This window comes from Eleutherodactylus coqui, chromosome 1 (assembly GCF_035609145.1).
Source record: "Eleutherodactylus coqui strain aEleCoq1 chromosome 1, aEleCoq1.hap1, whole genome shotgun sequence".
Taxonomy (NCBI): Eukaryota; Metazoa; Chordata; class Amphibia; order Anura; family Eleutherodactylidae; genus Eleutherodactylus; species Eleutherodactylus coqui.
Window position 1 is genome coordinate 279,445,944 of NC_089837.1, and position 16,662 is coordinate 279,462,605.

General features: G+C 41.3%; 1 protein-coding gene across 1 annotated transcript in view; it reads left to right on the top strand.

The window, feature by feature from the left end:
* Positions 1-11,718, top strand: part of ACACA (acetyl-CoA carboxylase alpha) — an 856,108-nt gene extending 844,390 nt beyond the window's left edge. The window contains exons 54-55 of the mRNA XM_066609221.1: positions 8,005-8,141; positions 10,581-11,718. Of these exons, the coding sequence (XP_066465318.1) occupies positions 8,005-8,141; positions 10,581-10,707 (264 nt within the window). The 3' untranslated portion in view covers positions 10,708-11,718. The remainder of the gene's footprint in view (positions 1-8,004; positions 8,142-10,580) is intronic.
* The last annotated feature ends 4,944 nt before the right edge of the window (positions 11,719-16,662 follow it).

Consider the following 16,662-nt stretch of genomic DNA (forward strand, 5'->3'; position numbering starts at 1 on the left):
AATAGATAATGGCGATTTACATAAAATTTAAGACACAGTTGAAATTTGATGCGCCTTTCCTTTTGAGCCCCGTTGTGCATACAGACATAATATTAAGGCCACAATGGGTATGTCTCTGAAAACGGGACAAACAGGGGGTATCCATTTTGGGGTGAACTTTTTTATTCCTATGTGTGCTGTACAAAAAAAAATGTTTTTAAAATGACACAACTGCCAAAAAATTTAAAATCGTAATTTTTTCCATCTGCTTTGCTCAGAGTCATTAAAAAACTGTGGGGTTAAAATATACAGTACACCCCTAGGTGTATGCGTTAAGTGGTCTAGTTTTCAAAATGGGGTCATTTGTGGGGGTCCTCTGTCGTTTTGGCCGCTCAAGGGTTCTACAAGTGTGCAATGGGGCCTAAAACGCCTTCACGCAAAATGTCTGTTCTAAAAGCCACCGGTTGCTCCTTTAGTTTTGGGCCCCGTTGTGAAAACAGACATAATTTTAGGGCCACAATGGGTATGTTTCTGAACACGGGACAAACAGGGGTATCCATTTTGGGGTGAAAGTCTTCATCCTTATGTGTGCTGTACAAAAAAAACGGGTTTAACCCCTTAACGACGGCCCCATCGGGAAACTACGTCCTCAGTAAGTGGGCTTTAATCCTAGAGGACGTAGTTTTATGCATCCTCTTTTGGATTAATGCCCACTGGCCTGAGGACGTGACAGCTCCATGCTGTCGGTGCCCGCAGGTACCCGACAGCATGGAGCTGTCATCCCAGGATGCGGGCAGTCCCCCCCCCAATCGATAGCGCTGATCGCAAAAAAGTAAACAAAACTGTGTAAAAAAGTAGTAATTCAGCTGCTCTGATTGATCGGATCCATCACGGCAGCTGAAAATACTCACACGGCTTGTCGGTGGTGTCCCCCGGAGATCTGGTCCTCCCGATCCCGCCGGCGGCCTTCTGCGCATGCGCGCCAGGCGATGACGTCACGCGCAGAAGCCCGGGTGTCCCCGGCACATTTAAAATCTCCTGGCTCCCGCCTCCTGAAGGTAGCCGGGAACCAGGAGGTGTTACCGGGGACCGCTGTGAGCGGTCCCCGGGCCCGCGATCGCCGATAGCGAAAAAGTTGAAAAAGTAAAAGAAAAGTGAAGTTTCACCTCCCCTCATGGATCGGATCCATGAGGGGAGGTGAAAATACTCACCCCCGGTCCTCTGCGATGTCCTGATGTCCCAGGACCCAAAATCCCCATCTGCGCATGCGTGCACAGACGGGCTCGAGCCCTGGGAAATTCAAAATTCCTCTGCTCCTGGCTGCCATGTGTAGCCAAGAGCAGAGGGATGTCACAAGGGACATGATCACTGTCATCATGATCCAGTGATCATGTAAAGTTAAAAAAAAAAGTGCAAAAAGTAAAAAAAAAAAAAAAGGGGTAAAAAGTTTTTAAAAAAGTGCAAAAAGTAAAAACAAAAAGTTTTAAAAAGTTTAAAAAAGCTTGCGTTTCATCTCCCCCCATGGATCATATCCGTGAGGGAGGATGAAATGACGTACCTAAGGCCCGCGGATTTATCCGTGGACCTTACCCCAGCTTCTGCGCACGCCGCCGTCGCCAATATGGCAGGTGCATGCGCAAAAGCCGTGGTAATTTAAAATCTCCCTGCTCCTGGCTACAAAACTTAGCCGAGAGCCTGGAGATGTCACGGGGGGCCGCGGTGAGCGGTTCCTGGTCACGTGTTCGCCGTTATCCAATGAATAATGGTGATCACGTAAAAGTTAAAAAAAGGTGAAGGTTCATCATCTCCCCTCACCGATGCGATCGGTGAGAGGAGATGAAACTTTTTACCGGAGGCCTCCGTATTTGCACCCCGACGCAATCTTCTTCCGTGAACTTTCCCGTATTCTGCGCATGCGACCACCGGCAAAACACTGGACACATGCGCAGGAGTCAGGGAGCACAGGAAATTTAAAATCTCCTTGCTCCCAGCGACCAACGGTCGCCGAGAGCCTGGAGCAGTGACGGGTGGCCTCGTTGAGCGGTCGCCGGTCACGTGATAAAAAAGTAGCGATCTAACATAGGTCGGTTTCACATGACTAGATAGGAATTACGGATTCCGCATGCGTCTGATCCGCGGTAATACGCAGATCAATCGCATTGGATTACACAATTCCGTTCACATTAGTGGGTTGGAATTGCGTAATCCACTCGCAGAAAAGAGAACGCAGCAGGTTCTATTTTACCACGGCTATCCGCAGCATAGAGCCTATTGTGCTCCATGGTCGTGGATATACCTGCAGCCCATACGCAACTACCTTGTATACGGGCTACGGGTACCCACGTCATCGCTAAGCAAAGGTGCAGGAAATGCAAACAAAAAAAAGGTGTACTGCGCATGACCGCCTGTGTGAGTAGGCAGTTATGCGCAGTACATTACGCGGCCGTACGCAGGGTCACAGTCGGGCTCACAGCTGGGATCCGCTGCGGGCCTCCGCAAGCAGATTACACATCTGGCCGTGTGAGCCCGGCGTTATTCAGACTGCTACCTGTAATACATAATTTACAAGAAGCCCCGGGAACGCTCGCCTTCATGCAGTTCCAGGAGCAGCTTGTTGAGCGCCTTCTGTGTGAGACCGCCGCACCTCAGCAAGCTTACGGAGACTCACAGGGCGCCACTTTATACACCCCATCCCCGCCGCTGAGGTCAAGAAATACCCCCAAAAAGCATGAGAGCCCGGTTTTATTGCCCCATGGGCCCATTCCAACCAGCCTCCGTAATTACCCCTGTCTTCGGAAATATCACACAGTTCACATTATTACTTTTATCTAAGATTTGGGGAACGCCGAAAAGGGCGCGGAGGGCTAGGAGTGTGTGTGGGGGGGATATTTTTAGGGAGTCAATTTTTATTCCGTACAAATAAGCAATGGGGCCTGGGATTTATTCAGTTGTGCCCTGCAATCCAACGGGTGTTCCCTCCATTACAGGCCTAGCCATGTGTCCTTTAAGTAGATTAGGGCCACAATGGGTATGTTTTTGAACACGGGACAAACAGGGGGATCCATTTTGGGGTGAATGTCTTCATTCCTATGTAAACTGTACAAAAAAAATGTTTTTTAATTGACAAAATTGCCAAAAAATGAAAATCGTAATTTTTCCTTCTGCTTTGCTTAAATTTATTCAAATACTGTGGGGTCAAATACGCAGTACACGGGACAAATATCGGGCAAACTATGCCCAACAATCGTTCCTGTGTGTCCTTGCTCCCGTGCTATTGCACAGGAGCTAGTATTGCTGACTCACTCACATAACGGCCAGCAGGGCCACTGAGGAAGTGCCAATTTTCTACAGATAGAAATGCATGTAGAATCTAAGTAACCTGAATTATGTTCTTCTAAATTATGACTGCATGATAGGAATCTGTTCCGTCATCATGAGTAACTGTGAGGCCTTAGTCAGACGGGCGTTTTTTCGCGCGATTTGCGGATCGCATGACGGATGCTTATGCGCAAATCGCGTGACCGAGGGAGAAAAATCGCGGGAATAATCTGCACCTAGCCGCGTTAATCATCGCAGCAAAACGCCCGTCTGACCGGAGTAAAATCGCCGTGCGCATCAAAATGTGCATGAAACTTAGACTGGCTCCATATTACGAGCACCTTGTCAGCCTTTGCCATTTCATTCAAGTACAGTGCGACGTGCTCGCCAGCGAAAAAACGCAGCTAGCTGCAGTAAATGATTTTGGTGCGCACATTAAACGCAGAACGCAGATAGGCCCGATCTGCGATTCGTCGTGTCCTATGATTTATCGCATATCCGCATAAAAAGCGGACATGTGACCGATACCATAGCGAACCATTGGTTCTATATATGCGCGAATCGCATGCGCAAATCGCGCGAAGAACGCCCGTCTGACTAAGGCCTGATAGAAACTTGTACCTAGTTGGAAAAAAAGGATTAGTCAGCACATCCAAAATTAAATATATGTACAGTAGCTACAAGAAATATGCCAATACTGAATATATGAATTTAAAACTACATTACTGTTATATTTGCCCGGTATATAAATTTGAGGTTCTTGAGGGGGAATACGGTTTCTCCTTGTGAAGAGTGCCAAGTATGTGTAAGGAGACTTAGCGGCTATGCAGTGCTTCTATGGGAAATATGGTAGACAAATGGGAGATAGTATTTCTTAGCGCACATTTAGAATAAATTGTGAGAGCCCATCTGCAATTCTGCATCAAAATCCAGTTAGACGTGGATTTTGGTGCTGAATTCCACAGCTGCAGATTTCACTGCGTCCTGCAGCATAATTCTATCCTGTGTGAAAGGTCACTAATCCTTCCTTTCCTTATACATATGGGTGTGTTGCTGCTTACATTTCTGATGTGCCTCCCTTCCTATTTGTGCAATGGTATGTTCACATGTGATAGTTACTCTACAGATTTGACTCTGTAAAATCCACAGTTTACTACAATGAAGTGAATAGGACAAGCCTGCAGTACTCCAAGCAGCTGCTATAAATAATGCAGCGTTCTGAGGACTGACAGGATTGTCATTGAAGATACCACAGTGCTCGCACAAGTGATGCAGCCTCTTCAATCAGCTGATCCACATGAATAGTGAGTGGCAGACCCCCACATCACATATAGATATCCTGTCCCGAGGACAGGCCAACAATTTTTAAAGTCTGTATAACCTCTTTAATTTCTTCCTCCCCCATATATACAGCTTCCACAACCCCTCTAACATACTGTAAAGTTGTACAAATAAGAGAGTAGTCTTAACCACTTTCTCACAACCTTTTTTATGTAGTTTTCCAGTGCCATTGCATTCCCCTTTCTTCTCATACCCTTGTGCAGCTTCTCAATTATTAACTCTATCCCACGTTTTATAGCATAACGGGTACCCTAGTGCTAACTCTTTTCTGATCTAGCTTTACAGCTGACAGAGTTGTTAGTGAAGGTCAGATCTTGGCAGGAGAAGCTTCGAGGGTATGTTCTCACATTGAGGGCTTATTCACTTCGCTGACTCTCTGCCTCTTTCCTCCCCTCCAACTGTTTGCAGTGGGAGGAGGCGGGATGGGGGTGGAGCTAAGCTCAGTCCCCTCCCATTGCTGGCTGCGGACAAGGGGCGGGGAGTGGGGGAGTTTATAAGCTGACCTGGATAAGCTGGGGGCTTGGGCAGAAAAATGGCAAATGAAGTTCAATGTTGAAAAATGTAAGACTATGCACATGGGCAAGAGGAACGGATGTCACAAATATTCACTTAATGGGGTACCACTAGGGAAAAGTGATATGGAAAAGGATCTGGGGGTATTAGTGGATAATAGACTAAACTGGAGTAACCAATGCCAGTCAGCCGCTGCAAAGGCAAATAAAGTCTTGGGGTGCATCAAAAGAGGTATAGGGGCGAAGGACGAGAACATTATCCTTCCATTATATAAGGCACTTGTCAGACCTCACATGGAATACTGCGTACAATTCTGGACACCGGTGCTCAGGAAAGATGTCACAGTGCTTGAGGGGGTTCAAAGAAGAGCGACTAAACTAATACATGGAATGACGGGACTGGAATACCCAGAGAGGCTGTCCAAATTGGGACTATTTACTCTAGAAAAAAGAAGGTTAAGAGGCGACCAAATAACTATGTATAAGTACATGAGGGGACAACACATGGATCTCTCCCGCGATCTGTTTACACCCAGGACCACGACGGTAACAAGAGGACATCCGCTACGATTAGAGGAAAGTAGGTTTCATCACCAACACAGAAAGGGGTTCTTTACTGTAAGAGCAGTTAGACTGTGGAACTCTCTACCGGAGGAAGTGGTGATGGCAAAATCCATAGAGGAGTTTAAAAGGGGACTTGATGTCTTTCTGGAGAAGAAGGATATTACAGGATATAAATATTAGGTTAAGTGTCAATCCTGGTATATAGGCAGGTAGGAACTATTAGGGGTTGATCCAGGGAACAGTCTGATTGCCATTAGGGAGTCGGGAAGGAATTTTTTCCCCAAAAGGGCTAATTGACTTCTGGCCTTGGGGTTTTTTGCCTTCCTCTGGATCAACACAGTAGGATAGACAGGCTGGACTAGATGGACAATGTCTTCATTCGGCCTTACATACTATGTTACTATGTTACTATGTCCCCCCCCCCCACCCATTGCAAACAGCCAGAGGGGAGGAGAGAGGCAGAGAGCCGGGGAGGGGGAGGGAAGGGGGAAGACAGCTCAGATGTTAGCGTATATTGGCCATCTGGGAAAATGGCGGCCAATATACACTCGTGTAAATAAGCCCTGAATTCATGACAGGTTTTCTGCAGTAGAAAATTTGCAGAGAATGCACAGTGGATTTTGGTGCAAAAAGACAGCATATTTGCTGATTTCAACGTTTGCATTGTAAAGAGTGCAATCTGCACTGAAAATCTGCAGCAAATCCACCCCTGTGAATATGGCCTAAATTGAAAAAAAGTTTGGTACCGTGTTAGCCAATAGAGTAAAATGAGATTGTTCTCAGTAAGAGAAACCAAGTAATCTTGAAGATATGATACCTTTTAATGGCTAACAAAAATACATGATGTTGTAGCAAGCTGTCAAACCTACTGAGGGTTTTGGGAGCAATGAATAAAAATGGTGTAAAAAACTGACATGAAAGACTTGTGTAGCTTTTCATAATCTTTCTATTTCTACTGGTTTACATTTGATGTAAATGGCCTATATACAGTAGACCTTGGCTAAAGCCCCATTTAGACGGGACAAATGGCGGGCAAACGATGCCTGACACTCGTCCCCACACGGGAGCATGTATATGCGGAGACGAGTGCCAGGCATCGTTTGCCCGACATTCGTCCCATCTAAATGGGGCTTAAGTCATTCGCACTGTAGGAAAACATTATTTAAGCTATATTCACACCATATCAGATGTTGGGGCATCGAAAATCCACAGTATCTACAGTAGCAGCGTAATAGCCAAGATTTAAACAAATGTCATCTACACACTACGGGAAAAAAACTGCACAAAATCCACAGAAATTTTGTTAACTTTACATCTGCAGCGCATCGATTGCTGCAGATGTGCACCACGGTCTTCATCCTTGGAATATTACCCAGCTCCCTAACGACTCTGCTCAGCAGCTGCCACGGTTTGGAGGGAACATTGCTTGTCACAAACAGATGAGCTTTCACAATGTGTGTATCAAAATGTGTATCAAATGTAGAGATGAGCGAACGTACTCGGTAAGGGCGATTTCGCAATCGAGCACTGCGATTTTCGAGTACTTCACTACTCGGGTGAAAAGTGCTCGGGTGCGCTGTGGGTGAGCGGGGGGTTGCAGCGGGGAGTGGGGGGGAGAGGGAGAGAGAGAGGGCTCCCCCCTGTTCCCCGCTGCTACCCCCCACTCCCCTCTGCAACCCCCCGCCCCACAGCGCACCCGAGTACTTTTCACCCGAGTAGTGAAGTACTCGAAAATCGCGGTACTCGATTGCGAAATCGCCCTTACCGAGTACGTTTGCTCATCTCTAGTTCCAAGTACCTCAAATTTACTCCTATTCACATAGTAAGTGTAGCAGTAATGCAGTTCAAAATTGATGTACCTGTATGTCAACCACAGATCTGTTACCATTGCTTCATGGAGAGATATATCACTAAGGGCGCTTTCACGCCACAGTTTTTCTGTTCAGTTTTTTGTGAGCCAAAACCAGGAATGGGTCCAAAATATGGAAGACATGCAAACCTTTCCATTATACCTTCTCTCCACTCCTGGTTTTGGCTCACAAAAAACTGAACGCAAAAAGTGTCGTGTGAAAGCGCCCTTAGGCTTGATTCAGAATATTATTTCCCTTCCATGTCACAGCAAATCTGTACAAGCTGGGAGAATGCTTCATAGTGGATTCCATTTTGTTAAACGAATTACACTATTTTGGAAAATAGAACCAAAATATCTATTCAGCCAAAAATCACAGCAACCAGACTTGACAATGGAATATTGTAATATTGTGTAAAAGAAATATTTTTGTATTTACAGGCTTACCTATGGGATAATAATAAGGATGTGGTGGAATGGCTCGAGAAACAGTTGACTGAGGAGGAGGGGACTCGTTCTGTTGTTGATGAAAATATCAAATACATATCTAGAGATTATATCCTCAAACAAATTCGCAGGTAATATGATTAATTCACTTTTATAAGTTATTATACAGTATAAATTGCATAATTATAGTTGAATTGTAAAGTTTAAACAGCTCAAATAACTGAGCAATGAAAGTTGTTTTCTACTGTATTTCAAAATTCATTCCCGTAGTTTGGCATTTTAGGATCACAGCTGCAGGGAAAGGGGCAGCGTATTATGTAAATATGCACATCTCTATAACAGTCTGCATGGGCACTGATGCATACCTCAATCTCTGAACGCACCACATCCACACAGACTACATATGGATATATACATATATGCATACATATGGACGTACATAACCAATAAAGTACCGGAAAACAATCCTGTGGGATTTTCAAAAGGCCTTCAAAAATGCTGGGATGTAGGGTCGAAAAGTAACTGTGTGGCTTGGAATAATATACTTGCACTTTTTTTTAAATGCTGATGTCCCACAAGATTTATTGCATCTACATGAGTTAGTACCAACTATCAGGAACAGTCTCTTTCACTTATCCATTTAAAGGGACATGGGTTCTGTACTCATTGGATCTGAAGGAATAAAGCTTCTCCTGCACAGAATTAACAAGAGGCAAATACCCTGAAACAGAATGTTGGCAGATGGGTATTTTCTTCTTCTGGAGAAGACTCTAGTTTCGTCTTATTTTTGTAGTGATGTTGCAAGGCCTTTTGAAAGTTTGGAGATTGACTTATAGGGAAGTCACCTTCCAATAGATGGCACTTTAGAATAGATTTCCATCTACTTTTTACGCAGGAAGTATAGCGTAGCTGCGGCAACTTCTCTTCAAGGAAAAATTAATTTCCCTAAACTGGATATGTAATGATTGTTGCACAAATGTTTATTCATTTTGCTTCTGAAGTTTCAATAAATACATGTCTGTTTGTCACAGAGATATTTGTACCATTATTATTCTTCTCTTTACCTATTGGTCATAGATATACACTCTTTGTCAAAAATAATCAAGCTCCAGGAAGGAGTTTTCATTTTGCTGCAAAACTTATTATGCAGTTACATCTCAGGTAGATATGTAAATATTAGAGTTGTAGTGTGATTAGATGAACGATCTTGCTACTTGACACCCTAAAAGTGGTTCTACCTTTAGACTATAAAAAGGCTCTCAGAGGCTTTTTGTGTGGTGGACCTTGTTTCCGCTTGTGAAGAGCTTGTTGACAACTAGAGGCCTCTACAACACAATCAAAGAGATTTTGCCCAGAGAACAGAGTTTGCAAGGTGGCACATTATTGGAATGCGAGAAGTCTGACCAGACTGTTAGGAGGTGTTGTGACCAGTGAATGCATGAGGGCACGCACACAAGGTGACTGTGTGCTCAGGATGCCCTCGACAGACTACCAGTAGAGAGTAGTGGTATGAGGGACAATGACAGCTCAGCGATATGTTCAGGACATCCTGCAGCCACATGTGTTCCTCTCATGGCGGCTTCCAAGAGGCTTTTCCAGCAGGATAATGCTCGGCTGCACACAACAAGGGTATCACAGGAATGTCTCCACAACATTTCCACACTTCCGTGGTGTGCTCAATAGCCAGATTTATCGCTAATAGAACATGTATGGGTCCATCATGAATGCCAACCTCGGCAGCCTACGAGTTTGCCGATTTAGAGCCTCATTTACAGCAAATGTGGAGTGATATGCCTCAGGATACCATACGGAACCTGCCCATATCACATCTTGCATCCAAGCTAGAGGCGGCCCAACAGGGTACTAGAGCCTTCCTTTAAGTTTTTCGCAATAAATGATCCTTTTGCTCTAATATTGCAATCACTTATCAACGTTACAATCACGTGTATAGTTTTGTTTTCAATAAAACCTTCTACGTACTTGATTTTTTTCTGATAATGAGTGTAGTAGTTTTTAAACGTCTTTTAATAAACTGATATACATTTTTATGCAGACCACTAAAAAGAGGGTAAATGAAGAGAAGGGAATAGATAGGTGTTGATTTTTTCAGTATTATGGGAATCTTCAAGGGATTATTGTACACATGTGGTGGATTATGGTTTTAGTACGTCCAATATCAGCATTTAAGTACTCATAATTCTATTCTCATCTCAGTTATCTTTGTTATTGGATTAATATTTGGAGAAGTATTCTTTCACATGGAAGTGCAGGTTTAGTCTCAGTCTGCATTCTATTTGTTATTCTGCCACTTAATGCTTCTTTACTCCCTAACAGACTACAAACTTACAAATGTGACAGTTTGTAGTCCGATGTGAAGAAGCACTTGACCGAATTTTAAATGGAGTGCTGCAAATCTTAACAAGACAGGCGTTATAGTTAAAAGTATATACCTCTAGGCAAGAGGGACTTTTAATAAACAGTATCTGCTGTACTTTTTTAGATTTGGAATGTATTTTTTCTTTTTTTCATAAATAATTTTGCCCTTTTATAATCTGTTGTTATCCTTATAGCTTGGTGCAAGAAAACCCAGAAGTTGCCATGGATTCTATTGTTCATATGACACAACACATTTCACCAACACAGAGAGCAGAAATTGTACGAATTCTGTCAACCATGGACTCCCCAACATCTACATGATTTTCCTGCAATATTGAGTGAAATTTTGACATATAAACCCATACTGTTGATGAACTAAGACACAGCCAAAAATGATGAATGACAATATAGTGACCTTTTTAAAATGCTCTTTTTTTTCTTGTAATGCCTTGTATATATGTTGTTTTTGTGATGCAAAAAGATAATGCACCTTCAGTAGATGCATAGTGTAGCTTGAAAGAGAAGAAAATGCAGCACTAAGGGACTTAGTCTTATGGGAGGTAAAGCCAGAGGTGTAAAAATTAAAGCAGTGTTACCCAAATTGCAGTGCACACAACCACCCCCCTCCCCTACAGGTCATGATTGCCGCAGTGTCTGAACTACTAAGAATTATTACATTGCCCGTGCAGTTGTTGGGAAACATTGTCGGTATGACCCAGTATTTAAGGATGTATGTAGGTAGATCTATATATACTAGGATCCAAATTGGCCAATATGTTTTATGGTTTGACCTAAGATTATGAAAACTTACAGTACAAGCTATATCGTAGAGATGAGTATCTTTAAAATACTTTTTCCTCTAAAATATATTTCTACAACCTTCCTTACAATACCTTTAGTCTGATGCACACATGCTTAGATATTAGTCCTATATATTGTATTGGAGTGTGACTAGCGAGATATAAATGTTTGCGTAATGGTAGTGAGGACGATGCACCCTTCTGACTACCATTACCTGATAAACCTGACTTAGGGTGAGATTTACATATGGTTTGTGATGGTTGTCCATGTGTAGTATGTAGTGTGGATCATGCTTGTGAAGTTATAGTAGCATATGCCATGGTCATTCAAGAGTGCTAAAAATATAGCGGTATTTAAATTTACAATTGCATTGAGTTCTTCTTTAAATTTAAAAAGGATTTTCACGGATGCTGCTTCAGTGAACAAGGAGAAATTGTCATTTGCTTGTTTGTGGCATGCTCTTCTCTTCACTCCGAAAAGTAAAAGAAAGTCACATAGTTCATTTAAATATAATAAACCATTTAGTGCAAAGTTTCATATGTGCCATTTTAGTTGCTACACTGGCATGTTAATTGTGTATATATGTGTGTATGCATATATATAACACAATAACATCTTACTTATTGATAAACTATCAAACGTAAGGTACATAAAAAAGCTCTTATATGTATTTCACAATGTGAGCAATTTGCGTATTGCCTCAGTCATATCTATATCTGAAAGTCAGTTTGAAGCCTCCACCGCAAATTTCACAAAATGTACTGGAAAAAATAGCGCAGCATGCAGCTATTTATTTTCCAGTAAAATGCCAGACCCTATATTGGGATCAGATGGACCCCTGTAAACTTAATGGGTTATTGTTGGTGTCCAAAGCAATAAAAAGAAAAAATCCTGCACTCCTTAGGTCAGTTGGTGCAGGAAACCACACTACTTCAGTCAGTCTGTTAAGGTTTTGTTTATTAGATTGTAGCCATGCAACACGTTTCAGCTCAGATGGGCCTTTATCAAGCATGTTTCCGCCACCAAATAACCTAAGGCGCACAGGGTTTTTTCTTTTTATTGCTTGGGACACTATTCTGTACTCACTGTGTAGTGAGTATATTCATCTTGGCGACTCTCCTGCAAGCAGAATACGGAAAGACTTGGAGGAATGTCCATGATTATTTAAGGCTGAAAGGGATCTCGAGGTGCTGGTGGGGGACCCCACCAAGCACCGCGTAAGTTCCATAATATTTCTAGATATTTATCCTTTGTCATCAGTTGCAGAGCGCTGTCCAATAGTTATGTTCTCTTATTGTTGGTGTCCAGTATCTGAGGGATCCAGCACCATCAACATTTTCATTGTTCTACTGCTATAACAAAGCAGAACAGCGAATGTGTAAACGGTGATGTGAATGAGGTCTAATTGTTTTAGCAAACATCAAAAAATACTAGAGAAGAGAAACCTGTAGTGTCAGTCCTAAGGAACAAACATATTTGCAAATCATCAAAGTTATAAAGTAGGATATATCCCTCTTCCTCCCTAGAATCGCATGCCCCAGCATCTCATTACCACAAATAACAATTGTGTAATATTCATTGACCTTTGTAAAATAACACTCCTACACATCAAATTATACAAATTCATAGTGAGAAATGTGTCAGTGCCTGTCTGCACCATGTCAGCACTAAATTAAAGAACACTTCAAATGTTTAAAATATATCAAATCCATCTCTCCATGGAGTATTAAACACAATTTATTTTCATTTGCTCAGGTGACTGCATCTCTTGTCAGTGGTTTCTGTGTCTCGCTGCCACTCATAAGTATCAGTAGCCCCAGCAACAATGAAATAAAACTGTATTTAATAGCGTGGAGAGGAAAGCAGCCTCACATCCAGAACATTTCTATTTCTGAAAATATATATCACGGATAGGTGATAAGATGTTTTTAAAGTGGAGCATGACAATTCTTTGCCATAAATCAGCAGTCTTCTATATTGTAGAGGCAATAGAAATGGAACAAGGTATGAATACAGTGACCTGAAATAAATACATTATAGTAATTGCTTGTTTGCTAAATCCTCAACATAGATTTAGTAAAGTAGAAATAGTGTTAATGATGTATTGAAGGTAGGCTGTAAAGTGAAGGTGTCACTTGCCTAAAGCACCATAAACTAACTTACGGTGCTGCTATGCAAAGTCACAGGGAGGCGGGTGATGTATTTTTTTTCATACTCACCCGCTTCCTGGTTCCTTCGGCGCACAAAAATCTGCCTTTATTCAGACTCCCGTATGCATGCTCTCCCATACCAGTCTATGGGAGAGCGCGTGCATGTAATTCTGAAAAGAGACAGATTTTCGTGCGTCATGGAAAACAGTGAGCAGGAGAAAATAAAAAAATACATCACCCGGCTCCCCATGACCTCGTATAGCAGCACCATAAGTTCGTTTATGGTGCTTTAGGCAAATCACACCTTCCCTTCAAATTTCAATCAGAGTTTGTGAGGAGCTGTTAGCAAAAGCCAGCAAAGCACTACAGTAATATAACTGTATGAATGCACTGTCTAAGAAGAATATTTACAATAGAATTTAGAAGCAGGTTATTTGCTGGTTATATTTTCTGTATTTAAAAAGACTTTTTAGTATGTTTTATCAGTGTTTCATTTTTTATTGTTTTAGAGGTTTATTTGCTGTATCTGTTTGTTTTTGACTTTTACATTTGTTTCCTGGGATGTCCTAGATGCCTTCATAAACCAATTTTTAGCTTCTTCCCAGTATTTCTTCCTACTGCTTTTATCACCCTCTGGTGTTGCTGCATATTTCTTTTCTTTATCTTCTCTTCTCACAATGGTTGAACTATACTGAACACACTGAGTCTGCAGTACAATGCTCTCTATTGTCAGTGTTTAAGTGTGTGAAATGTTACATTAATTGCTGTTTACATTTAGAACCTCAGTTACAGGTCTCCACTTGCCTGACATCTGTCATAAGAATCTTCAGTGGGATCAGCACAAACTGGAATTCACATTTTTGATCAGACAAGACAAAGAATCCTTGTTGCAGAATAGACATTCCTGACTTATTTATTAAATGTCTGTGTCGTTTTGTTCTTTTTGTTAAGTTACCTGTAATGGGGTAAACTATTACACTATTGCTATTACTAGTTACCGTACTTCCTTTTACCCAATGTATCATGTAAATTAAATATAATTCTGATCTTTGTTTGCCTGACATAGTAACATACATCACTCTGGGTTATGATGTGATTCAATACGCTGATACTCAGTTTTGTGTGACATGTACTCAAGTCTCCATTTTCTGAAACAAGTAATTTGTGATCAAGCTGCAATTTATAGTCATTTAACTTTAATATACTGTGCCAGCTGCGTTGTAGGCCCACATAACACAGATGCTGAAAGTAACCTTGACTCGCCCACCTGCAGAATAGTATAGTTAGACAATATAGTAAGAGGTCTCAAAGTCAAAAAGTAGGCCATCACAGGATAGATATTAAGGGCTCAGTCACACGGGTGCCAATCCGCCTGTGTTTCTGCTCGATAAAACAGCCGCGTCGTGTGCGGACGACTCTCTGCATGACCGGCTCCATTACCAGCCATGTGTTCTTTCTTCCAGCCAGTGCAGAGAGTCGTCCGCACTTGAAGTGCAGCGGTCTTATCGTGCAGAAACACGGGCGGATCGGTGCCCCTGTGAGTGAGCCCTAAGGAGGAATTTATTGAGTCACTTACACCAGTTTTCTAGAGCCATATTTGTTCAAACATTTGCACCTTTTTTGTTTTTTATGCTGCACTAGCCTTTTTTCTAAAACACGGGCAGAAATTAATGTAGTTAGGTCCTCCACGAAGTTGTATCCTCCTGGCATAAATGATAGTACTTATTAATTTGCTTTTATAATGCTTAAATTGCCAAAAGAGGCTCCAATTTTATTTAAGAGGTGTGCATCCCTATTAAATTTGGCGCATTTCACTTCGGTGTACTCTGGATTAAGACTGTCATATGAAACACTGGTGTAAGTCAATTCCCCCCAACTGCTCTAAGTCAAGTACACTAAAGACAAAACACATTCTAAGCACGCAATGTGATATTATTTGACCCCTAAGAGAATAGGGTATACGCATTAAATAATTCCTGGCAGAGTTAGGCTGCAGATTAAGCAATTTAGTATTTAGTTTGCATTAACTTTTTATATTTTCTAAGCTTGTTTGAACAGTTTACTAAATTTATAATAGAGTGATAGCATACTGCTTAAGAACTTTGTATTGATCTTAGTACAGGTTAGTACTGATATGACAAGAATTGCATTGATAAGTCTTAATATGACACTGAATATTCTGATGATATTTACTGTAAATGTAGGAAACTGCAGAAAGCATCTTCCTTCTACAGTGTCTCTGCTCTTTCTTTTTCTGAATTAATTTATCTTAGTTGTAGTCATGAATTAGCTGATAAGAACTTCAAAGAGGCAAGAGATAAAGACTGAAAACCAAACTGTAAGTCCAGCACACCAAGGAATCTAAAGGGAGATGCTTTCTGTAGCTTGCTTTACACAGTGGTAAGTAGAAGCTGCAGATACCAAACAAAATGTTTAATTAAAACATATTGCAGAAGTGATTTGCGGCTCAAAATACATTTAAGAAAAAAAAAATGTTTTCCCCAAAGTGACAATAGCCTTTAAGTAAATATGACTATACATATTATACTAATTTAGCAGGTACAGGTGACGTAACAGGTATTCAAGACATAGCTGGATAGATTATAGACTGTATTTCTAGACAGTAGCTAGTGAAAAATTGTTCCTGAGAGGGAATTCCCTTAAGAGAAGTTGTGTCATAGAAACATTAATAGGCAAAAACTTATGAGGTTTGTTTAGAAATAAAAAAGCTTTTTATGTCATATAGATATTCAATGCCCAAGTATTCAATTTCAGTATACTGGAAAGTAAATGTAGACTCCAAATAGACTACTTTACTGATAAAGTCTTATTCACACACAGCTTTGAAAGACAGTAAGAACTGCAGCACAACATCCTATCTCAAACTAAGGATACCTTAAAATAGCCATAAGCGTAGCACTTAAAATAAATAAATTATGTGTGAAAAAAGTTATTCTCCCACAGCTTCTTCACAGTAGGACGTAATTTTAAAAAAAAATAGCATTTTAAATTTCATAAAAGGTTGAGTAATATAACAAGTCTTTTTCTTACTTGTGCTCCTTTAAGTTAGAACTCACAAGTGTATATGAACAGCCAGTTTTAGACAAAGTGTGGCCGTGGACAAGATCAAAATGGGCCCCAAATCCTGCAATATTGTACCAACACACTTCTGTTCAGTCAACTCAATAAATATAACAGAACCTATATATATATATATATATATATATAAATATATATATATATATATATATATATATTACAAGAACAAGGCTTACTGCATAGATATAACAGTGTGAAACATACTGCATAGATGTAGTACCAGAAC